Genomic DNA, 25,971 nt, shown 5'->3' with positions numbered 1-25,971 from the left:
TGTGTTGTGTAGGTGTTTTGTAAAGGCGTAAGTGTTGTGTAGAGGTGTACATGTTGTTTAGAGATGTAGGTGTGTGTAGGTGTAGGTGTTTTGCTGAGGTGTCGGTGTGTATAGATATTAACTCTTCAGTCCGGCAACGTCTATTAAATTCTTGCAATTACCAAACAATTTTTTTTTTCTTTGGAAGGCGTTTACCAAAGTGGAAGATGTTTACCGAACTGGAAGGGATTTACCGAATTAGAAGAGATTTACCAACTGGAAGAATAATACATAACCTTCAATAATCGCTTCAGTACGAGACGCCTGCTATAAGTTTCATGAAATGGCCTGGAGCTATACCCCTTTCGCTGGAACCTGGCCTAGATTTTCGTCCCTTGTCTATTTCACGTTATTCAGTGACGGGGAAAGACAGTGCTTCGGCTCTGTATTCCTTCCATAGCACTTCTTCACGACCAGTATCTTATTCAAGTGTTAATTTCCTGTTACCACTCAGCATTCAGGATGGAGAGATGGCAATTTTAGGCCAGGTTAGAGTGAAAGTGGTATAGGAAGAACGACCCGAGGAAGACGTCACCTGATTTAAGGGGGACGAGAGTGGCCGCCCTAACCTGATTACAAGCGTCTGGCGCCAAGAAAATATGTCATTCATATCAACGTGGCGGAGAGTTTTGTATTTTCGTAGCTTATTTCCCCTACCTCAGTGGCAGAGTGTGACTACTACGGTTCTGCATCTTTTCCATGGCACTTCTTCGTGACTCGCACCGTATTCTAGTGTTAGTCTGGTGTTACGTCTTAGCGATATGGAGTGATGGCAGTTTTGCGCCTATACTCCCATTAACTCAGCTTGACCCAGTTTTTTCCCTTTTGCAGCTTATTTCTCGTAGGTCACTGTAGAAAAAAGACAACACAGCGGCTCAGCATCCTTTCCATAGCTCTTCTTCGTGACTGGCATCATATTCTAGTGTTAATCAGTTGCTACAAGTCAGCAGTCTAGGTGGAGAGATGGCAATTGTAGGCCAAGTTAGAGTAAAAAGGGTATAGTTAAAGTGAACGGAATAGTTAAGATTTGTCATATCGTCGGAAGAGTAACGCTGAACACGCGAGGTAAATTTATTTTATTTTTATTTATTTATTTTTTTTATGCCATCAGGTATCATAAGCGAAAATCTTACTGCGTATATGTCCACTGAACCAAAGTCGGATTTTTTTTCGCCATTGGTATTTACTCTACTTATATATTCAGTTACTGTGATGGAAAACGCAATATCACAAACATGAATTGTTTTAAGAAGGCAACAGATAAGCATATTTATAAAACACAGCTGAAGATAATTATGTGTGATGATACAGGAAGACTTACGGCCACACTTTGAATGCTTCATGGCGCTGTGATACCAAGACACGTGTGATTAGAGTGTTTGCGTTGGAGGCAGGCCCCGTGAAAACAAAATCGTGCGTCACAATGTACCATACGTAAGTGCATTCCAAAGGCAAGTGTGGTGGTGCCGGGTTTCAAGGGTAGTGTTCATCCCGGTTGTTCCAGAGAGAGAGAGAGAGAGAGAGAGAGAGAGAGACTAGCAGCGCAGATTATGTACTGGTACTTCCACCCCTCAAAAATGGACTATATAATTATTTGACATCGAGGAGCGTTTCTTGTGGGAAGGAATCGTATGGTGTTGCCGTAAACTGGGAAGTTGGCGATTGCAGGACCAAAGGGTCTAGAAACTACAAGAGTGTGTAATTTAACTTTGCGTGTGTGTGTGTGTGTGATCCGTGAAACCTGATCAGGGTGCAGACTTATGAGAACACGTGAAAGGACATACTACTATTTATGTTCACCCGTAATGGGCTCAGTGTAAATGTTGGCAGTGTGAGTGCGTGAATGTAAAAGCAAAAAACAGAAATAAAAATGCATACAGGTTCCCCTTGCACCGAAGAACACGAGAATTATGAATATCTATATACATTTTCAGCCCAGTCTCTTTACATATATACAGTCCATACATTCATACATGCACGACGTAACGCCAGATTTTGCCAAGGGTTTGTAGAATTCTGTTAACCTTTTTTGCAAGGTTAATGAAATGATTCTCTTTACTGATCGGTGTTTGAAGTGTCCCTAACGTTTTGGTGTTGTAATTTTGCCTTTTGTTAAACTGGATGTAAAGCTGGATCATAAATTCTTGAACAGGATGTAAAAAAAAATCAGTAATTCGCTCATGTAACAAGCTAACATCATTGCAGCATATCATGTGGGATTTAATCATGAAAATTATACCAGACTACTCCACTGTACGTTTGTAGCCGCGGTAATGTGTCTTTTTGCCTCTATATCAATCATTACTTCATCGGACATTTCGTGTTTTCAGTATCTTTAATCCTCATACTGAATGATAGGAACAATGGGCGTTCGTAAATGCAGTATTTTTCCCTCCTAAGTTGCAATGCCTCCCCTGCAAAGAAAAAAAAAAAAAGTCAATTTAAATCTCACATAAAGACCAGAATTTTCTCGACATTATCTCGTATTCTTCGGCGCAGGAAAGATGTCTGTGTGGAAGGATGGAGGAGGATGGTGTACAGTAGAAGCGGTTATTATATTACAGTTACAGAGAGGTCGTTTGTGGTGGCGTTTGTACAGAGGCTACAGGGGAAAACAAAAAGGGTGTACATGTAATACAAACAGGAGTACATGTAACAGGTATTCATGCAGAGCGTTCCTGTACAAAAGTAACACCCGGGAAGTACATTTGGTTTTATTGCAGTTGTGTTTCACTTTTGTAATGCGTTTCTGGATCAGAGGTGTACTTTTACGTCCGCTGTAGGTCTTGTATTCTTGACACCAGGGACCAGGGACTTTTTATTTATATATTTATTTATTTTTGCTTATTCCTGCTGCTGTGAGAGGATTTTACATGAGTTAGGAGAGAGTGTTTGTAGTGAAGGGATTTATGAATGCCACAAACCCCCTTCAGTTCGAAAAATCTCAGCCAAGCAGAATAAAACCGTCTGTAGGTAGCGAGAATGAAATGAGAAAAGACGCCAGCATATTAGAGGTTAACCCCTTCAGGCTGGGGATGTCTTTTGCATTTTCATTCTTGTTCACTCCGGATGATTTTTATGTTTAGGTGAGACATTTCGAATTGGGGGCGTTTGTTAGTCAACCTCTTCAGTACGAGAGGCCCATTCCCAGTTGAATAAAATGATCTGCAGTAAATTTAAATATAAGGTCATTGTAGTGAAGAGGAGAAACAGCATTATCAAGTCTAAAGCACAACTGGTCTGACAGGTAGCCGTCACTTGACTACTTACAAGATATACATAGTGGTTAAAACAATCACCCAACTACTGTTATTATTATTAATATTGTTTTAATCAGTTCTACCCACACGTTAAAACCAATGATGCAATAAAACAGTGTGGATGCTGAGTTAAATTTTGAATAGGCTGATATCACAAGCTTCAAATAATACCTGTTAATCCTACGAAGATGTTAACGGATGAATCTCAGCGGAAGCCAATATAGAAAAAAAAAAAAAAAAAAAAAAAAAAACGCAATTGGTACTTTTATCATAGTTACCCGTATATTTAAACTTTTCTCTAACGTTCAGGTCTGTTTTCTATGGTTGCTTTGGGCAGGCTTCCACACACACACTGGGTACCTTACTGTACTCCTATGGCCTCTCTTACCTTAGTTCTGGATCGTCGTCGGGTTATTTTTCCGTTGCCTCCCAAGTCCCTGGTTCTGAGGGAAGAAGCTGGTCGTTTCTTGGGCACCCACAAGTTGGATATTCTGGAGATATAGGGTGAAAATGAGAGCGATGGTGGAGGTGGGTTAAGGTGATGTGTAACCAGGATCACATATAGTGGATCCTGCATGTACTTACATTGCTTCGTTTTCTTATATATATATATATATATATATATATATATATATATATAACGCCTAACGTGAAATACAATGTATTGCATTAGATCGGATGTATAATGAGACTGTGTTGTACTTACGTGGTTTATTTCTCTATGAGAGGACAGTTATTCTAATGTGCAACTCGGGCTTTATATATATATATATATATATAATCAGAGGAACGAACATTAAAATAATTTTCCAGTTTTTGAAGGTGTTCCAGTGTATAGGCTAATGACAAAACTGCGTAAATGGGAATGAGGATACAGGTAATATTTATTATTATTATTATTATTAAAATTGCGTTATAAAATTTTATAAAATAAACTGAAAGACAATAAAAAACAAAACCCAGAACAGGCAAATGTGTCACTGGATCATGAAGAATAAGATGGTATACTGAAACGGAAATAAAGTTTGGTAATGTACATAAAATATTATTATTATTATTATTATTATTATTATTATTATTATTATTATTGTGCGTTTCTTTTAGTTATTTAGTGGACAGACAAAATAAGACTATAGATGACAAATTACCTGAGAGAAGCGAGATGGCAATATGCATGGGATAATATTTGTAATGCATTTATCGTATATTTTTATGGGACAGACAGGAGAAGACTGAAAATAATGGTGTACAGGTAAACAAAGAAAGTCTGACAAAATGCATAAAAATAATCATAATGCATTTATTTTAGTTAACCCTCTCAGTGCGATGACGTCAACATTATTTTATTCGTGCTGCCGCCTGACGAGTTAATGTTTTTTATTTTAAGATTTAATGTTTAATAATGTTGAATAATTATGCTGTATCTCTTTCCTTCCTAGTTTTTTTTTTTTCTAAGCTATATATATGTATGTGTATGTGTATATATATGTATGTACAGTATGTGTTTATGTTTGTATGTATGTGTGTTTGTCTATCTGTCTATGTATGTATGTGTGTATATGTATATGTTTTGCAGGTATGTGTATGTATGCACGTGGGTGTATGTACCTATGTACGGTACTGTATATGTGTGTATATAATAGGCAGCTCTGTATGCTCAAGCCATGTTTTACGGATTGCTTCTGACTCTCTCCTATTTAATAAGATCTGGGCTTAGATAAATAGAACACATGAGTTATCCCTACCATGAGAGTGTCAGTGGCATCGATATTAACACAGGCTCCTATGACCCACCCAAGCAATATCGTCTGGTGTAAGCTGGAATAAAATAATACCAGAAGAGACGCAGGTATGAGAGGGTCAATAGGCTGAGTTTATTGTAGTTTTAGACAGACAGGTGAAGACTCGAAAGGACAGGACACACAAGGAGAAAACTCGACAGGACCAACAAGAATTACACTTACTACACACCAAAATAGATAAAATAAAACGTATATAACCATAAATATTTTACTTGTCTTCCGTATAGATGTTGAAAAAAAAAAAAGTTATCCTGGAGTAAATTGGTAAAAGAAATTATCGTGTATTTTACGGACGATAAATATTAATGGACGCGTAGTAGAGTAGTACGATGTTACACACACACACACACACACACACACACACACACACACACACACACACACACATGACGTCACCCGGTAATATGATAGGGGATTTTCTCTCTCTCTCTCTCTCTCTCTCTCTCTCTCTCTCCCCCTATAAATCCACGCATTTCCTGCGTGACGTAAAAGGTAACAAAGCGGGCGGAAGCAAAACAGCCTTTGATACTGGAGCGGGAGGGAGAAGGGGGAGGGCAGGGGGAAGGGAAGGGGAAAAGGGAAGGGGAGGGGAGGGAAAAGGGAAGGGGAGGGGAGGAGGGAGTGGAGGAAAGGGGAGTCGAAACTGGGACATGCTTTTCCTTTTAATCTTGTTCCGAGAAGTAACATTGAGAGGGAGAGAGAGAGAGAGGGAGAGAGAGAGGGGGGGGAGGGAGAATAATATGTATAATCAAGCATACCGGTAGCTTTACATTTTATAGTGCATGCTCCGTAAATTCGTGTTAACTGTGCTTTCTGTCTTTCCCATGAAGTTCCCATTAAATAATTTACTGTTTATTACCTTTAGTTTTTATTATTATTATTATTATTATTTTGTACGGCATGTATCGGGGGATCTAAAGAGTTAAGAAAAGCCTCTTCTGTACTTTCTTATAATTTTCGCCTCTGTAATTAGTTTGAAAGAGCTCCGGGTCACGTCGAAGGGACCTCATGGCCTGTGTATTCTGTGTATCCTTGGTCCTTGCATCTGAGGGACATAGGAGGCTTCGTGACATCCCTTCCTTAGCGATTTATTATTCCTGTTTCACCGTAGCATTCTCACAATAGCAATTTCCTCGTAGCAATTTCTTATAAGCTTTTTTTATTTTTATTTTTTTAATAGTTTTTATTAGGATCATACTTGAGGAAATTGAGGGGTAATGGGCAGAATAAATCGCTACTGAGGAGGTGTTGCGAGACCTCCAAACTTGATGACGTCACCACCTAGGTCAAGAGAATTAATCTTGACCTAGGTCACCACATCCGGCGTGCCCCGATACCCCTGACCCGCGACCTTGACACTCGAGAATGACGCCGTGGGATGAGGTCAGACGGAGAGAGAGAGAGAGAGAAACTAGGGTGGGGGAGTAATTAGTAACCTCAGAACTGGCGCCGATACACCCACCTCTGGCGCCACTGAGAGAGAGAGAGAGAGAGAGAGAGAGAGAATCCCGTCCACTCTAACTTCACTAACTTTCTTTAATGGCTTTACAGATCTTAATCCTCTGTGTAGGAAAGCTTTCTCCTCCTCTTAGAGCCGTCTGGGTTTTGCATAAAGAAAAAAAAATAGGAACTCGAGCTGAAGAGGCAGATTTCTCTCTCTCTCTCTCTCTCTCTCTCTCTCTCTCTCTCTCTCTCTCTCGCAGTATGTATCTGTTTTCCGTATCAGCATCTATCTCAATTTGTTCCTGCTCTCTCCCCTTCTATCTCCCATTCGTTCCCCCTCCCCCTCTTCCTTTCTGCGTTTCTTTCTCATCTTCCCCCTTGTCTGTGGTATTCGTCTCCCCCCTTCTTTTTTTCCTTCTTCCCCCTCCCCTTTTTTCCCCTCGTCCTCTCCCCTTACCCTTACTCACCTGCGTTCTTCCTTCCCCTTTTTACCCTTCCCCTTTCCCTCACTCACCATTTACTTCCTCTTATTTCCGTTCCATTTCCCGTCTTTCCTTCAGCTGTCACTTACCGTATCCATCATCTTTCCCCTTTCCTTTCCTCCCTTTCTTCTCGCTCAACATCTTCCTTTACTCTTCTTAATTTCACTCATTTTCCTTCCTTCCTCTTCCCTCTCTTTAACCCCTCTCTCCTTCCTTCCCCTCTCTTCCCTCCTCCCCTTCCTTCTGTCCCCCCCCTCTTCGTCCTTACTCCCTCCCCTTCCCTCATTAATCCCCTCACGCTCCTCCCTTGTCTCCCCTCCCAATTTCCCCTCTTGTATGACGTCAAGCCGCATACCTCACCTCCTATGGTATGCCTCCCTCCTTCCCCCCCAACTCATTCCTCCCCCTTCTCCTCAGTCCTCCTGTCGTATCTATCCCTCCATCCCCCCTCACACACACACACACACACACACACACACACCACACACACACACACACACACACACACACCTCGTTCTTCCATCACAATCATCATTCCTTAACCTTCTGAGAAAACATTACGGTCTTCACCCTGGATTCCTGTGTGTGTGTGTGTGTGTGTGTGTGTGTGTGTGTGTGTGTGTGTGTGTGTGTGTGTGTGCGCGCGCGTGATATCTTATCGTAATGTGTACTGCTTGATAATGGATGTGTATGTGTGTATTCTTGCCTGTGTATGCGTGTGTATACAACTGTATGCCATTGTTTATGTCTGGGTGTGTAGGTGTGAGTTATGTCCGTGTGTGCACATGTGTAGATATGCCTGAGTGTGTGTGTGTGTGCGTGTATCTATGTGTGGGAGGGAGGCTTCACATTCCAAGGGTAGGGGGAGGGATGGGGAGACAAGGGGACGGGGAGGATGATAGATGGATGGGGTGGGATGGGGAGCGGTGGAGGGTGGGGGAAGGAGTGCAGAGGAGTACAAAGGAAAGCAAACAGTATCAGACCTATTGAACCCTACGAGGTCATACGGTAGTTGACGGGATGTGACTGATATCTTTTCTGTGAGTCTGTGAAAAGGATAGTAACACAAGAAGGCTTCCACATCCACTAATTCTTCCAGCGTAACTCGGTAGGAAGAAGTAAGGAGGATTTAACAGCAAAGAGTGAATGCATAGTAGACCAGTTTTATAGTAACAGCGTAAAGATATTACACTGTGGTTGTATCTTCCGTGATGTGGATACGATGAAAGGGGGTCGGGGAAGGGGACGGGGAGAGGGAAGAGGAAGGGGCGAAGAATGATGGGTGGATGGAGAGGAGGGGAGGGAAGTGGGTTTAGGGGAGGGGGGTGAGTGAGGGAGACAGAGTGAGTGGATGGTAGGCGCCACGACCTAGCACAGTATAATTCAGAAGTGCCTTATTTTTTACCAGATGTGTAATGACATATGCATCCGAGTTGGGCGAACGGGTGTATGTATATATATGTGTGTGTGTGTGTGTGTGTGAGAGAGAGAGAGAGAGAGAGAGAGAGAGAGAGAGAATGCCTTCTCATCCAAACATGGGTGTATGCTTTTTTACCTTCCAATCCATCAGTCTGAGCTTGTACAGAACAGGATAATTAGTGTTGAAAAGATAGGCAAAAAGTACTGTGACGTCTTTTGACGTCAAACACACACACACACACACACACACACACACACACACACACACACACACACACACACACACACATTCAAAGCTACATACATACGTACATATAAATTCATACACACATACCTACACAGGCAGATGGTCCAACACTCTCTTTCACTATCTATATCTGTATCTGTCTATCTTACACGCACACACACACACACACACACACACACACACACACACACACACACACACACACACACACACACACACACACACTTGCTTTTGTTTACTCTTGATTTGCATGTGGAGTAGACACAGCTGATCACAACATCCCACAGACATTCTCTCTCTCTCTCTCTCTCTCTCTCTCTAGTTTCCCCAGATTTTTTAAACCTCTTCCTTTATTTCTTCCTTCCTTCTTTTTTTCTCTCTCTCTTCATAATTGTTTCCTCTCCTTGATCATATCCCCACCTTTGCCCTTATCACCCTTTTCTATCCCTCGCACCCTTTTACTCCTTTCTCCTTTCACTTTGCTCCCTTCGCTTACCTCCCTCTCACCTTTCTGCTTCCTCACATCTCCTCTTCTTGTCTCCTTCCCCTCTTCTTCTTTTTTTCTTAAGTCAAACCTGCACCAGACGATTTTTTTTAGCTGAAAGAAATCACAGGCACTGAAAAGGACGACGGTGTGTGTGTCTCATATGTTGTTTTCACAGCGGGTAGTTATCTTTTGTTCTGCCGTTATCTCTTGTGTTATCTCAACCCCTGTCTCTCGTAAATCATCCTGAACCTATGTCTCTTATAGGGTGAGAGAGAGAGAGAGAGAGAGAGAGAGAGAGAGAGAGCGAGAGCAGGAATGATGGCTGTACAAGAGATCATTTGGCCAGTTAGCGTTTTTTCTCTGCCAATCTTTATCTTTCTTTTCGTGTACCTTTTTCTCTCAAACTTCATCACTGTCTCTCTTTTTGCTTTCTTTTCGTGTACCTTTTTCTCACAAACTTCATCACTATCTCTTTTTTTTTTTTACTAACATCATCATCATCATTCTTTCTCTCTCTCTCTCTCTCTTCAACCCCTGGTTACAATAAAGTCTGAACGAAAAAAAAAGGTATACCTGAACGATGATTTGTGACACACCAATAAATTCACAACATGATTCCATAATTCTTCGCGTCTTCCTCATATTGCGTCGTGTAATTTTTTTTTTGTCTTATCTGTGTTTTCTTTGTTTTGGGATAAGCGTCCTCGTCGTTTTGATACAATTAAGTGGGTGGTTATCTAATTTGCGTGGTGTCTTGTTAATTGGTGTTTTATGTTTAGGTTCGCATAATTGAGGTGTTGTTTTATTGTTTTTTTGGGGGGCTGAGATGATGAGGATAAAGGAACCAGCTTGAGAGAGAGAGAGAGAGAGAGAGAGAGAGAGAGAGAGAGAGCGTGGGGGGGGGAATATGAGGAAAAAATTATATTATCAGTGCTCGTGTTTATCCTGCTTTAAATGATTAAAGAAATATTAAGGAAAAATCTCAGAGTACAGAAGGAGTAAGGAAGCACAAGGAAAAACAGATAAATGGATGGATAGATAGATAGAGAGAGAGAGAGAGATAGATAAACATAAAATAGATACAGGGTAGTGAAAGAATGAGGAGATAGAGATGGGAAGGGAAAAAGGCGACGGATTGGTTAACATTAAGGAAAAAAAATGGTCCTTTTAAAGAAGTCAGTATTTGAGTTGCCCATCAGATTAGGGTGTTGATCCACTAGAGAGAGAGAGAGAGAAGGGGGGGGAGGTAGTACATTGTGGCAACCCTTTTACCGTAGTGCAGAAGTTAAAAAAACGATGAATCTCTTAACCCTTGCTGTTTGAAAATGTAATTAATGCTGAATAAAAACGTTCGGAAGAGTTTATCGTATGTAGAGGGTTGAATTTATAATACATGCTCTATACTAATTACCTGTTATTTAGAAATGCAGGTGTGAAATACATGCATGCTTTAACGAACCATTTTGACCTCAATGCTTGCAAGGAAAAAAGGAGAAAATCATGTTAAGTAATTCAGACATCAGTTACAATCTTATTACATATGTTGAGGTTAGAGTGTGATGATTTTTTTCTTCTCCTTTTCTCTTTTCTTTTTTGCTTTTTCTTTTGGTGTGTGGGTATTTTTTTTCACTCTGTTTTGCCCCATCAGGTGTGTTGTGGGGTCTGACTGGCATTATGTGGGCAGTAAACCTCTACCACATCGTTTTGGGGCGCCTGAAACCACTGGACCACCAGGCTGCTACCAATACTAGCTAAATTTGTCGCGAAATATAGGACGCACAGTTTTGACAAGGAAGGTCTCGCATCGTGACTGAGCTAACTCCTGAAAAATGGTGAGATCAAGATGAGATGAAAAAATAAATGAACAGGTATTTCATGTGGCAAGATGCAGACAGTATTGTGAAGGAAAACGTTGAATTCACCCCAAAATAAAGGACAGAGAGCTTAGTGAGATCAGGATGAGACGAGGAGTAAAGTCAGTGTACGTGTCACAAAAAACGAGACAGAATTTGGAAGGAAAGGGGCCAAAGTCACTCCAAAATAACTGCAAAAAGCTGAGTGAGATTAGAGGAGAGCCGAGTAAGATAACGAGGAATTAATAAGCAAAATAGGCCATGAAATCTATTTATGAATAAGGAAAGGGTTTAGAATCACTCCACAGTATCTACAGTATGCTTAGTTAGGCGTGAGAATATTTAGTAAGGTTATGGGGAGACGAGGAGTTAATATTATCTAAAGCGTCCCGGAGGATATGGAATAAAGGACAGGGTTGTGAAGGGAAATGCCAGATCCACTCGAAAAACATGTACAGTATTTACAGAGCTTTGAGTGACGTGAGGGTGGTGAGAAGAGGAATAAAAACAGGCATTACGCGACAGAGATTGGAAGGAAGAATGTTCAGCTGTACTCAAAGGTTGCTACAGGTGCGTTGTGAGATGTGAAGGCGTAGCGTGAAATTAGTATCCGGATTCACAGACAGACTTACGAACCGTTTTCACTCGTTGGCAAATTTTTTTTATTGCAGAACCAACAGCTGAGACAAGTTTCTGTACTCTCCCTTTCCCTCCTACAGTACCAAATCTGATGGAATCGCCAGTAAGTTTGTGAATCCGTGGGAAGGGGGGCGAGGGGAGAGGCAGGAACTCAATTTGTCATGCTTGGCTCACGCGGTGTTAGTGTGGGGGAATTCGGTCAGAGGTGTGTGTTCGGCCCTGGTTAGGTTACTGTGCTTTGTGGGTCTCAGTGCCGTGAATTGGTTGGATGGAACAAATTATCCCCGGGCATGTGTATCTTGTGAAAATTGTAATAATTAGGTCGTTGCATTGATTTTATGGTGTTTATCGTCGTTGTTTCTGGTATATTTTTTGTGGACTGTTGAAGCAGATGTCTTGCTGGAGTGAGTACTTGTTGATATTGATGGCGAGGTCTGTATTGCCTATGAAACGATAAATATACCGTTCTCTCCACGTTGAAAAAAAAAAAAATCTTACATTACCCATTAAAAAAAAAAATAATCGCCTGTTTCAAGGAGTCTATTGTGGAGTATGTCTTTAGTCTTATCATCTCAGGTATTTGTGTAACCATTTAGAGAGTAAGTTCATCCGCTTTTGTAATGTAATCATGTGTTGTGTGTGAATAGGTGCAAAAGTTAAGAGTGTACAGAAACCAGCACAACACCTTGACCGAATCCCCAAAGAAGGTGTCCCATTAGTGTTGCTGAAGCCAATCTGTGAGTGAGTGAGTGAGTGAGTGAGTGAGTGATGTATACTGGGCACCACACCACACCCTGGCAGGAGTGAGCAACTTACTCATTGTTGAGCGGCCACACGATGGAGCCTGTGGCGTCCAGCAGACCGTCTCTATAAGGAGAAACAGTGGTGGGTTCATGGGTAGGGTGGGAGGAATAGTGAATTTGGAGAGACTGAATGTAGGATGAGGAAAAGGCTGTGGGAAACAATTGACATTAAGGGTGGGATGGTGATTTTGTCCATCTGCATCCAATCCTGCATCCCCCATCGAGATCGTAAGGGGACGGGGCTAGGCTACTTAGTCCTGATCTGTATGGGGCGAGGGTGGCCGGTCGCCGTTCCCAAAGTAGCCTAGCGTTATTGGAGTAAGAAAACTTAACCCATGATGGCCGGAGATACAAAATGAATAGAAATGGGAATATAGGAAATGGGAGAGGGGGGTTTGAAAATTGTGGGGAATAGAACTCAATGGGTATATCAGGAAGGGAAAACCATAGTAGACTGCTCCGAGGTAGGTTGGTAGGTAGGTATACAGTAGGTAGGTAGGAGTATAGGTAAGCTGAGGAGAGATAGATATACATAAGTGACAAGTGTGCAGATTAGAAGTGGCAAAAAGTGCTCCATACAAGTGACAAAAGTAAACTGGTGAAAACAGAGTTGTGCAAAACAACTTCACAAATGCAGAGCTAGAAAATACAGGTGTGCCAAAAGTTGTTCGTGAAATACAAATCACAAATGCAGTGCTAGGAATACGGTTGTGCTAAAAGTTGTTCAAGGAAGGCAAGTGACAAAGTGCATCGTTCATAAATACAGTTACATCAAAAGTTGTCCATGGAATACAAATAACAGATGCAGCGTTGGAAATACAGTACAGATGTGCAAAAAAAAATGTTCACGCAGTACAAGTGACAAATGCAGTTTAAAATACAGCTGTGCCAGAAAGTGTTTACGGAATACAAATGACAAATGCAGCACTGAATACAACAGTTGTGACCAAAAGTGTCTGGAATGCAAGTAATAAGCCTGAAAAATACAAGAGTGCAAAAAAAAAAAAAAAAAGTCAATAACAGGTACAAAAGAATTACAAGGGACTTTTTTTTTTTTTTTTTTAAGCGCTGGTCCCTTCACCACGATGACGCAGTTTTATATGTTCTTGTTGCCACCAGACGATTTTATTCAAATTAGGAAGACAGCTCAATAATGAAGGGGTTAATGGAGGCTGTATCTAACCCCCTTCAGTCTTCTTAGTGGGGAAGGAAAAGAAGGTAAGCAAAAATGGAAGAGTAAGCCCTTAAATCCGACGCTACGTTTTCTCTCCCCCTGTCTGCTGACGATTTTTCTTCCTATTTCCTGACGATTTTATTTAACTTACGAAGGATCTGTGGCGCGGAACGGGTTGTTAAGAAGCAGCATCCAAGCCCCCCAGTTAGAAAGCTGAAGGAAATCGTCTGGAAGTGATAAGAAGGTAATAAAATTCGTCATCGAACTGAAGGGGTGAAGGAGCATCATCGCAGTGAATTGGTCTAGTATGGCCCGTATTCTCGTTCCCTAACACCTCGCCCTTAGCGATTTATTTTGGGGGAATGGCTGGTTAATATCCATTTGTACGTTATCTGTGCCGAGTATGGCAGGGTTAGAAGGATTTTTATAACAGAATAGGACAGTAAGCCTAGGTGTGGTGAGCAAAATAAATCGTTTAGGAAGAGCTGTTAGGGAGCATCCTCAGCCGACAAAAATACGCGCTTAGATTATTATATTGTAGGTAATTATGGAAGATTTATTATTTTTTTAAATTTTCATCATCTGTTGGTTACTTGATAGATTTAATTATTTTTTTTTTTTAATATTTTTTCCTCATTAGACCCTTCAGCCCGAGGATGTCCTATTGTGATCCAGCCAGTGTCAGACGATTTTATTCAACCGAAGATTGCACCCAAGCAGTGAAGGGGTTAATGAAGAATATACCCCCTTCAGTAATAATAATACTAATTATAGTAATAATAATAATAATAACAATAATAATAATAATAATAATAATATATAATAATAACAATAAAAATAATAACTAATAATAAATCAATCCCAGGTGACTGATAAAAATAGTAATAATAATAATAATAATAATAATAATGATAATAATAATTCAGTCCCAAGGTAAATGACATCGTCTGAGGTTAGCAAGAATAAAAATATGTTGAACGTCATCGGACTGAAGGGATTAACTTTATATAATTAGAAAGATTTATTATTTTATTTTATTCTCATTTACCATACATAATTAAAGCGATTTGATGATGTAAATTTGTCAGGAAGTTAATAATGGCATTTGGCCCTAATTAGCCATGTGTAATTAATTATAGCTAATTACTATCCTCATTAACCACGGCAGTTTATGAAAGAATTATGGTCTTATTAGCCTCATTAAACAAAGATAAAGGGGAAGAATATAGTAGAAGATTTATTTATGCTTTTATTTTTATCCTCATCAAGATTGGATGATTAGGAAGGGTAGTCATCATTATCCTCACTATCCATAGAAACCTAGAGACCAGATTATTTATTTTTACCCCAATTCATCATAAATAATTAAAGTTTATTCTTTTTTTTTTTTTTTTTTTTTTACCCCCATTCATCATAAATAATTAAAGTTTATTCTCTTTTTTTTTTTTTTTTTTCAGAAATGCTCCGTCCTTTCCTAATAAAGTACAAGAAACTCCCCAAGGTACTGTACAAGTCTTGGAGGTATGTACAGATTTATTTTTTCCCGTTTATTATATTTTGGTCTGATTTTTTTATTGTGTGGGATTTTTTCGTCCTGATATCCTTTTTTCTCTTCTTTTTTCTTTCGTTTTCTTCCCTTTTAGCTAGATTTTTTTTTCTCTATAATTTTAAAACTGCTATCTTTTTTTCTTGTGTGTGATTTGTAAGTCCTGATATCCTCTTTTCTTTTTTTTTCCTTTTTTAAATTGATTTTTTCCTCTATCATTTTAAGTGCTATATATATATAATTTTTTTTTAAGTTCTAATGTCCCTTTTTCTTTTCTTTTTTTCATCTCGATTTTTCCCTCCATCTTTTAGACTGCTTTTTTGTGATTTTTAAGTCCTGATAACCCTTTTTCTATTTTTTTTCTTTTCCTTTTTTTACTCGATTTTTTTCCTCATATTTTAGACTGCTGTTTTTTTGGTTTGTGTGTGATTCGTAAGTCCTATTATCCTCTTTTTTTTTTTTTTTACTCGATTTTTCCCTCCATATTTTAGGCTGCTTTTCTCGTGATTTTTCAGTCCTGATATCCCTTGTCTGTTCATTTTTATTTCTTTCCCCTTTTTATTCATCCTGTACCTTAATTTTATCCCTTCTGTACGATGACCTCATATGTTTGATACCCCAGCCAACATCAGACGGTTTTACTCGGCTATGGGGACAGCGAAAGAGGTAATATCAGTTCCCTTAACCCCCCCCCTAGAGAAATCCCCCTGAGCTGAGTAAAATCGTCTTGCAGTGGGTATAATAAAAAAAAGTCATCGTTGTGAAAGGGTCCTCCGCCGCTGGGATTAGTACAGATTTTTTTTTTTTTTTGAGATGTATTTTTTCTCATTTTTACTTTTTTTCTTTCACATTTTTTTGAGGTGCTGTGAATGTGCTTTTTTTTCCCCCTTCTCGTTTGTGTTGGTATATGAGAATGTTGGAGTGTTTGACCTATGGGTAGTATTATTATACAGTGAGATAGTGGATTGACCGTACACATTGCCATTGCCCCTGAAATGCTTTGAATATTTAAAAGTTTGTTTACACCTGCAACTTACATTCATTACATAGGAAAAATAAATAAATAAATTAATTAAAAACTGTGGACTGATTCCGATAAATGACGGTATAATCCAGACATCCAAACCTACTCGTACAACAACTACCATTCCACCTTCCCCGTCTCTGTTTACCCGGCAGTACGGTTTGGGACCTGGATGGAACTTCGATTGTTGCGTGTCGTGTTCAAGGTGAAGATTGTGACTTGGAAACAATTAATTATCTGCCTTACATGACCATAGGGAATAATTCTTAGGCTCGTATTCTTGGCGTTTGAGGAAACTCCCTAACACCTCTCCCTTACCGATTTGTTTGTAGATCTGACTCGTTAATATCCATTTGTACGTTATTTATGCAGATAATGGCAGTGTTAGAAGGACGTACATAAGAGAGAATAGGACAGTAAGGTACAATAAGCAAAATAAATCGCCAAGGAAGAGATGCTAGGGAGCCTCCTTACGCAACGAAATTACAGGCCAAAGTCTTCCTTCTTCACTCCACGTAACCTTAGCCAGTCTAACCACCCAATTCTCATCACCTTAACAACCTAGCTAAGCATTGAATTATCTAGCCATCACGACCCAAACTCGACCGATAGCCTACATGATGACGCCTTATATATATATATATATATATATATATATATATATATATATATATATATATATATATATATATATATATATATATATATATATTTTCCTCTGGCTATTTCAAGACGATTTTTGTAACCTTAGGATTGACAGTACAGACTGGAGGGGTTGTATACGGCCTTCATTAACCCCTTCGGCATTAAAAGTGTCCAAATTAGAGTGGAATCGTCTGAGGATTTAACTTGTCTAGACGACCTTATTAGTTTTACCTGTCCAGTCCACGCTTTTTGGAAAATCACTTGGACTCGGATTGTGCAACCTAACCCATCCACCGCCACCGCCACCACCACCAATCTTAATCACACAGCCACCACCTCCTCAACACCTGTTAGCCATCGCTACCATCTAAATCCTTAATCCCTAAAAACCTTATTCCCTAATTACCTAAATCTATAATCACCTAAAACTTTATCCACCCAGTTACCACCACCACCACCACCACTTAAAACTTTAAGTACCCATCTAGCAGATCTAAAAACATTATTACCCAACTACCCAGTCCCCTAACATCCCCAAACTATCTCAGCCACCTTCCTCATTAGTAACAATTTCCCCCAGAAGGTGAACAGAAAGAGAAGAAGCGTAATTAAATGAAATTCCATACACCAGATTAGAGGTGTCCTCCCTTCATTGAAAGTCTGTAACCTACCTGTGATATGGCTTGATGGGTGACTCAGTGACCTCGATGGTAACCGCTTGCGACCTGGGGTCACCTTTGCCCTGGGTTTCTTGCAGACCCTCGTACAGACGCAGCCCTTCTGACGTGCTGCGGCCCTGGGGTGGAAGGGGAGGGGAAGGAGGGTGAGAGGGGGCTGTGGGTGTCTGGGTATGTGGCAAGATGATGCAAATTGTAAGGTGATGGGAGTAGGTGAAGGGAAGTATAGGGAGGCGTAGGATGAGAGAAGGCTGTGAGTGTGCGAATATGTGGCAAGGTGTAGTGAGGTGTAAGGAGATGGGGGTTGATGTAGGGAAGTGTAGGAAGGTGTAGGATGTTTAGATAAGTGGAGGGAGGAATGCGAAGGTATACTAAAGTGGAGAAATGTGTAGGGAGCAGGGAGGTGTACAGAGATATTGGGAAGTTGAGGAAGTTGTTGGAGAAATGGGAGGTTTAGGGAGATGGAATGTGAGAGGGAAAGTGTAGAGGTGTCGAGTGGTTTATGGGGAAATTATAGTGATGAAAAAGGTGGAGTAGGGATAGAGAGGAGTGAGAAATGGTGTTTAGGTAGGGCAGTAGATGGGTGAGGTGCAGGACGGAATGGGAGAGGAATGGGGTATGATACATCGTTTGAATGTAGGGGTGGAGGAAGTGAATGAAGGAAGTTAATGCCATCTCTCAGTTGACCTCACATAACCTCTCTTGGCCTCCACGTGACGCTCCTTTCGGCCTTTGACCTCTTGATCCCATTTTTCACTTGCACTCACTTTTCTCTAAACACTCATCTCATTACACAATATCTCATGACCATCTTTCACCTGGCTTGACCTTTTCTCAGAGCCTCACCTTTCTGCGTCTCCCTGTAATCACCTCATCTGACCCTCTTTGCCTCCACGTTGACCTCACTTAACCTCTCTTTGATCTACTGAACTTAGCGCGACCTCACCTGGCCTTATGTTAGATCTCACTTGACCTTTCACGTGACTTCTCGTGGCATCTGTCACTCTCCAACATTTTTTTTTTTCTCTGGTGATATCCAGTATGAGCTTAATTGACCTATGACCCCGCCTGACCCCACCTGAACTCTCTGACTCTCCCTGACTTTCTGTGACCCTATCTAACCCCATTATTTGCTTTGCTTTGATATCATCCTTACTTCTTATAACCCTATTTTTTCCTTATCAGGTCTCCCCCGATCCCCAGACCACTCCTTGACCGCATGTGATCCGTCTAACCCAACTTGACCGCCTCTGACCTTCCCTGACCCCTCTAACTGTACCAAACTCTTCCCTGACCCTACATGACCTCCCGCGACCCCACCACTCCACTCCCCTGACCTCCCCTGACCCCGACCCCCTTCAGACCTTCCCCTGACTCCACATGACCCCAGTGCTACCAGACTTTTGACTTCTTTTGACCTTACTGACCTGCCATGACTGACCTTGATACTGATCTCGTATGCCTGGTGCCTGGTCATAGATGGGTACTACTTGGTTAGTCTCCACACTGTTTAACCCTGCCTGACTCCTCTGACCTAACTTATTCTAACCTACTACCGTACCTTGACCTCTCGTGACCCAAGTGGACTTTCTTCTAACCCCATCTGACCCCATTGACCTAAAAACTGACCCCTTATGCTTGGTCGTTGATGGATCATCCTGCTTATTTTCCTCTATGCATCTCTCGCAACATCTGCTCTGATCCCAATCAGGAACCCCCCTTGGCCTCTCCAGACCTCACATGACCTCTCCTGGCCTCACCTAACCCCACCTGACCCCACTGACCTTGAGATCGACCCCGTATGACTGTTCGTAGATGGGGACAGCCTCAGCCTGGTTTGGAGTCTCCACGCTGTTCACTTCTCGCCGCCTGCGTTTCAACACTCGCTGGACGGTTAGGTGCTCGTAGGGTCCAGCCTGTGGGAAGAGACGGGGGTATTACTGAGAGAGAGAGAGAGAGAGAGAGAGAGTAAACAGCTGCATGTGTGTGAATTATACCGGCACACAGAACTTTGCACATAATCATACGGTACCTAAATATTTGTTTTAGTGCAGTATACGCAGAAATTATTGAGAGGAGTTACTGCACTGGATGATATTAATGTGGATGGACAGTAATACATGTTGATGAGGGACCAAATTAACATAATCTCTTTTCAGTTGCAGTAAAAAAGAAAAAAGAAAAACAGAATACACTTAAAAACTTAATTTCAATAACTGTCATATGAGTTGTCTGTGTTTCTTTATAGAGAAGTTTCATTTTCACACACACACACACACACACACACACACACACACACACACACACACACACACACACACACAGTACCAAGGGCAGACTTATGGTAACTTAAACCAGGATAATGATGGCAGTACTTGACACTCACACGCAATCTCTCCATCGCTTCAAGCACCTGTCATGCCAGCCCTCCATCACGCGTGCTGCGGAATGTGTGTGTGTGTGTGTGTGTGTGTGTGTGTGTGTGTGTGTGTGTGTGTGAGAGAGAGAGAGAGAGAGAGAGAGAGAGAGAGAGAGAGAGAGAGAGTCTGTGACATAATCTTGTGTCCTTGGTAATGTATGTTTGGTTTGGTGTGACGGTGTGCTTGTGTGTGTGTGTGTGTGTGTGTGTGTGTGTGTGTGTGTGTGTGTGTGTGTGTGACATAATCATCTGTCCTTGATACTGTATGTTTGGTTTTGTGTGGATACATGATTGTATATTTCGTCCTGTGTCCTTGGTACTCTTGTGTTTAGTCTGGCGTGATTGTGTGTGTGTGTGTGTGTGTGTGTGTGTGTGTGTGTGTGTGTGTTTTACATCTCCGACTCTGGACATAGACAAAGCAACCCGTTCCCCGTGACCCAGGAGCACTCCGACACATTAACAGATGGTGTAAAGCCCACATACGATTCGGTGACGTGTTCGAGTCTATCTATCCATCTGTTTATATCTGTCTATCTATTTGTCTATCTATCTATCCCTATCTGTCTGCCTGTGTGTTTATCTATCCAGCTATCTATTTGTCTGTCGGTTTGTCTGTCATTTTAAATACCGTATCCTCTTCGTATAATAATGGCGAGACTGATATACTCTGTGGCATCCGTGAGTCACCCTGAAGTAAGCGAGATCCTCTGGCGTTAACTACAATAAAAATTGCTAGAGTTGCCCTGCCCATGAGAGGGTTAATGACGATAATGGCACTCTTAGTCTCCTTCATCGCCCTCTCAGCTGAATAAAATCGTCTGGTGTGTGTGTGTGTGTGTGTGTGTGTGAGAGAGAGAGAGAGAGAGAGAGAGAGAGAGAGAGAGAGAGAGTCCCCAACTACCTTAAAACGTACCCCACAGGTGCAGGCCGTTACCAGCTACTTCGAAGAGAGAGAGAGAGAGAGAGAGAGAGAGAGTCCCAGTAACCTTCATCTCGAGTATTTCGTTACTTTGGGGGGAAAGATATTGGAGCAGGACAGGGAAGGAGAGATAGGAAGCAAGGTAAAAACAGGCAAGAAGGGACACCGATGCAGATGGGAGGAGGCAGAGGTAGAGGGAGGCAGGAGGAGAGGTAGAGGGAGGCAGGGGGAGAGGTAGAGGGAGGTAGGAGGAGAGGTAGAGGGAGGCAGGAGGAGAGGTAGAAAGAGGCAGGGGGAGAGGTAGAGGGAGGCAGGAGGAGAGGTAGCGGGAGACAGGAGGAGAGGTAGAGGGATGCACGAGGAGAGATAGAGGGAGGCAGGAGGAGAGGTAGAGGGAGGCAGGAGGAGAGATAGAGGGAGGCAGGAGGAGAGGTAGAGGGAGACAGGAGGTGAGATAGAGGGAGGCAGGAGGAGAGGTAGAGGGAGGCAGGAGGAGAGGTAGAGGGAGGCAGGAGGAGAGGTAGAAAGAGGGAGGAGGAGGAGAAGAGGTAGAGGGATGCTCGAGGAGAGAGAGAGGGAGACAGGAGGAGAGGTAGAGGGAGACAGGAGGAGAGGTAGAGGGAGGCAATAGGAGAAGTAGAGGGAGGCAGGAGGAGAGGTAGAGGGAGACAGGAGGAGAGGTAGAGGGAGACAGGAGGAGAGATAGAGGGAGGCAGGAGGAGAGATAGAGGGAGGCAGGAGGAGAGATAGGAGGAGGCAGGAGAAGAGTGAATGGAGATGTGGTCTATAAGAGTTAACAGTTTGTAGATTTAATTTCGAAAAAAAAAAAAGTCTATACCAGTCTTCAACAATACCCACTAACACGTAAAAGAAAAAGAAAAATGTTACCATCATACCAGACCTGTGTGAGATAGCCCTAACAAATATTCAGTATGGACGGTGGGTATTGGTGCCAAAGAAGTGACATGTGAATGAGTGTAATAAATGGGAGGGATGCTGGGCCGTAGGGAATTGTCTTCGCTGCCTAGAGGCCTCCACCCCCTCAAAAAAAAAAGAAAAAAAAAATGAAAAAAAGCATGGCCTGAAAAAATGGAAGGTGACGTAGAGGAAAGAAAAACAATATAAGAGAGAGAGAGAGAGAGAGAGAGAGAGAGAGAGAGAGAGAGAGAGAGAGAGAGAGAGAGAGAGAGAGAGAGAGAGAGAGAGAGAGAGAGAGAGAGAGAGAGAACGGTAACTAACCCAGAACCTGTCTTAACCGAGGAGAGAGATAGAGTTTCGAGGGCAAGTCTTGCTTTTGTCCTTGAGGAGAGAGAGAGAGAGAGAGAGAGAGAGAGAGTACAGGAACACAAACTCGTTCACACTTGAGGTCAATAAGGTAAATGACAAGTTACTTCCATAAACACGTACATAACGCATACGCACACAGTTACGCACATATAAAATACAGACCCACGTATATGAAGGTACACATAGATATACCACACACACACACACACACACACACACACACACACACACACACACACACACACACACACACACACACACACACACACACACACACACACACACAGCGGTACAAACTCACATATCTATCCCTAAGTACACATATCTGCTTTCTCTCTCTCTCTCTCTCTCTCTCTCTCTCTCTCTCACGCCTGGTACCCATCAGAGTGGCTCCTGAATGTCTGTAATGAGGCTCTGAATGTTTACACTCACAGTAACGCAGACAACATGCACGGAGAGAGAGAGAGAGAGAGAGAGAGAGAGAGAGAGAGAGAGAGAGAGAGAGAGAGAGAGAGATTGTGTAGAGGGGAAAATCGAGAATTAAAAACTATGAAAAAAAAAGTGAAGAATTATAAAATGAAAGAAAAAGATATACGTGGCAGGAAAACAATATTATAAAGGAAGACAAATGGAAAACTATAATGCATAATTAAAATATACATAAAAAGTTAGAAATGGGAAGAAATTAATGTAGGACAATGTATGATGGAAATAAAGGGAAAATTATTAAAAAAAAAATAACATGCAAGAGAAAGAGGTTCAGCGATAATGAAGTGAAAAACAGAGAGGTGAAAGAATTTTGTGAATATAAATGACTTCAACAGGAAACTGGCAAATAAATACCACAGGAATGAAAGGAAGACGTGGAGGAAATACCACAGGAATGAATAGTATGTGATGATGTATGAAGAGAAAAGAACTGCCAGAATATATGGATTAAAGGAGAGGACGTAATAAAATCTTAAACGATATAAATAGTAGTATACTAGAGAAGAACTGGCAAGAAAACACAGTTGTTGTTTTTAAAAGGAAAATGTGCAAGGATTTAATGATGGCAGAAGAGTGCAAGTAAAGGTAGGGCATGACAGGTATAGGAAAATGTAAGGAAACAAATGAAGAAAATAGACAAAAATGATAAAGGTGGAGCTGCAAAAAAGTTAAAATTACCAGGAAGAATAACGAGTAAAATAAAACAAAATAAAACTGGCAAGCAAAAGTGAGTAAAAACAGAAAGGGAGATAAAAAGTAAAAGTAGAAGAATAAGAACAGAAGTGACGTAAGGTGATGTTTATACCAAAGGGGAGAAATGCAAGGAATTAGTGATAAAAATAGAGTAAGGGTGTGGGACGAGAGGGAGAATGTCGAGAGGGTAGGAAAATACTGCGTGGGTGGAGTGTAAACAGAGAGAGAGAGAGAGAGAGAGAGAGAGAGAAGGGTTCTCTCTCTCTCTCTCTTTCTCTCTCGTATATTTTTATCGTGAAGAGAGACATTTGCCCAATTGTCCTGTATTGTGTAACGGGTCGCTTTAAAATAGAGAGAGAGAGAGAGAGAGAGAGAGAGAGAGAGAGAACAAAGAAAACAATAAACACCCACCCACCACCCACTTATTTTCACCTGCACCCATCCAGCTTGACACATTTGAAAACCTTGTCGTTTTGCCCCCCACCCCCTCCCACCCACACGAACCCACGTACACAAGAGCTGCTTTAATATTCCTACACCTGCTTACACCACCTACATTCACCCACACCCACCTACTTCCTCTACAACGACAAGCAACCACGTACATTCATCTATACGCAAATTCACCCACCTGCGCACATGAATACCTACACACATATACATCCACACCCACCTACACACATCAACATCAGATCACACCCACATAAACCCATGTACACCCTTCTGTTTCCACTGCTTGAATCATCAACCTACCACGTACAGTACATAAAGGGATTGATTCAAACCTCCTTCACCCACCTGCACCCACGTACATTTACCTGCTCTCCCAGTCCTACTTTTCCCTGTTCCACTTAACCCACCTGCCTCCATATCACGTAGACCCAGAGTCACTGATTACCACTTGCATCTGTGTGAAGACCTACCCACCTACACCCACGTATGCTAAGCCCCTCCAGTCCTCCACCCATCTAGGCACACTTATATCCACCTACAATCACTCCTCACCACCTACTTCATGTGCTTCTTCCCACCTACACCCACTCCTACCTGCCTACCCTCACTTACCCGTTTCTCCCCACCTACACTGAGATCACGTAGCTCCACTTAGTCTATTCACCCTCCCACCTACACGCACTCAAACCCACCTTTACCCACTTGCACCCATTCAGCCCATCCTACACCTTCTTACACTCACTGAGGCCTACATACACCACTTAAACTTACCCATCTACAGACAAACACACCACAGATTCCGTCCTTCACTTAATTTCACTCACCCACACCTAGCCCTACCCGTCTACACCCACTCCTACCCATCCACACCCACACTTACCTATCTACACTCACTCCTACCCATCTACACCCACTCCTACTCGTCTACACCCACTCCTACCCATCTACACCCACTCCTACCCATGTACACTCGTTCTTTCCCATCTAAACCCACTTTTACCCACCTGCATCCTCTTGAACCTTTGGAAGATGAGATGATGGGCAACTCTCTTTCTCTCTCTCTCTTACTACTACTGCCTTTCTCTTTACCCTTTTTTTTTTTTTTTTTCATTCTATCCTGCCTGTTTTTCTCTCCCTGCCTACCCGCACCTCTCCTCCCTCTAAACTCATTTTTACCTATCCCTACCCGTGCCTACTCTTTCCTAAGCCAACCCCTACCTACCTTACCCCATTCTTACCCTGCCTACCTCTGCCTCACCTTTCCTACCTCTGCCTCACCCTGCCTACCTCTCCTCATCCTGCTACCTCTGCCTCACCCTTCCTACCTCTACCTCACCCTGCCTACCGTGACTTCTGTTCCTGCCCCTTGGCTTGACGCATCATTATTCCTGATATAAACTAGAATTATTACACAAGAAGCTGGGGCCTTTGTGTAACTCGTCCCCCTCCCCCCCACCTCCCTTCACCCCCTCCTCCACCTCCTTTCACCCCCTCCCCCACCTCCCTTCACCCCCTCCCCTTCCCTTATCCCTCCCTCACCTCACCATCTCTTACCTACTCTCCTTTCATCACCCTCCTTCTCTTACCTACTCTTTTTTCCTCACCTGCTTCTCTTCCCCCATAATTGTGTCTTCGCCCGTCTGCTTTGTGTAACTCTCATTTTCCATCCTGTGCCATTCCTGTCCCTTTCCCCTCGCCTTCCCTTCTTCCTTCACCTCCCTTCCCGTCACATCCTCTCCCCTCCCCTACTTACCCGTCCCGTTGCCTCGCCTTTTCCCCTTCCCATCACGTCCATTCTCATTTTGTTTTCCCCTCCCCTCCTCTCCCCTCTTCTTCCATTCCTACTCCTCTCTCCGTTTCCCCTTTCCTGTTTTCCTCACCTATTTGTGTAACATCCCTTCCCCACCCCATTTTCTTTCCCCTCTCCATCTCTTCCCTTTCCCCTCCTCAGGCCACCCCATTCCCTTTCCCTTTCTCTTTCTCACAATTTCTCTTCCCCTTCTTCTCATTCCGTTTCCCTTTCCCCGTCTCTTTCTCACTACTTCCCTTCCCCTGCGTCTCTTCCCCTTTCCTTTACCTCTTCCCCTTCCTCTCTCCCCCTTCCCCTTCGTCTCTTCCCCTTTCCTTTACCTCTTCCCCTTCCTCTCTCCCCCTTCCCCTTCCGACTCCAG

General features: G+C 42.2%; 1 protein-coding gene and 1 long non-coding RNA gene across 6 annotated transcripts in view; one reads left to right on the top strand and one right to left on the bottom strand.

Moving 5' to 3' along the window:
- The window catches only part of egr (TNF superfamily member 12 eiger), a 138,495-nt gene that overhangs the window by 9,275 nt on the left and 103,249 nt on the right, over positions 1-25,971 (bottom strand). For 4 of the 5 annotated variants that reach the window (XM_080265987.1, XM_080265990.1, XM_080265988.1 and 1 more), the window contains 4 exons: positions 19,325-19,456; positions 17,535-17,659; positions 12,488-12,538; positions 3,688-3,790 (listed from right to left, as the gene is read on the bottom strand). In XM_080265987.1, the coding sequence (XP_080122113.1) occupies positions 3,688-3,790; positions 12,488-12,538; positions 17,535-17,659; positions 19,325-19,456 (411 nt within the window). The remainder of the gene's footprint in view (positions 1-3,687; positions 3,791-12,487; positions 12,539-17,534; positions 17,660-19,324; positions 19,457-25,971) is intronic. The other variant, XM_080265989.1, reaches the window with a different exon arrangement.
- Positions 1-25,971, top strand: part of LOC145391387 (uncharacterized) — a 98,483-nt gene that overhangs the window by 11,312 nt on the left and 61,200 nt on the right. The window lies entirely within an intron of this gene.

This window comes from Coenobita brevimanus, chromosome 18 (assembly GCF_032717465.1).
Source record: "Coenobita brevimanus isolate Jiangsu-jjx chromosome 18, ASM3271746v2, whole genome shotgun sequence".
Lineage (NCBI taxonomy): Eukaryota > Metazoa > Arthropoda > Malacostraca > Decapoda > Coenobitidae > Coenobita > Coenobita brevimanus.
The sequence above is the reverse complement of the archived record's forward strand: the minus strand, read 5'-3'. Positions and strand labels throughout refer to the sequence as shown.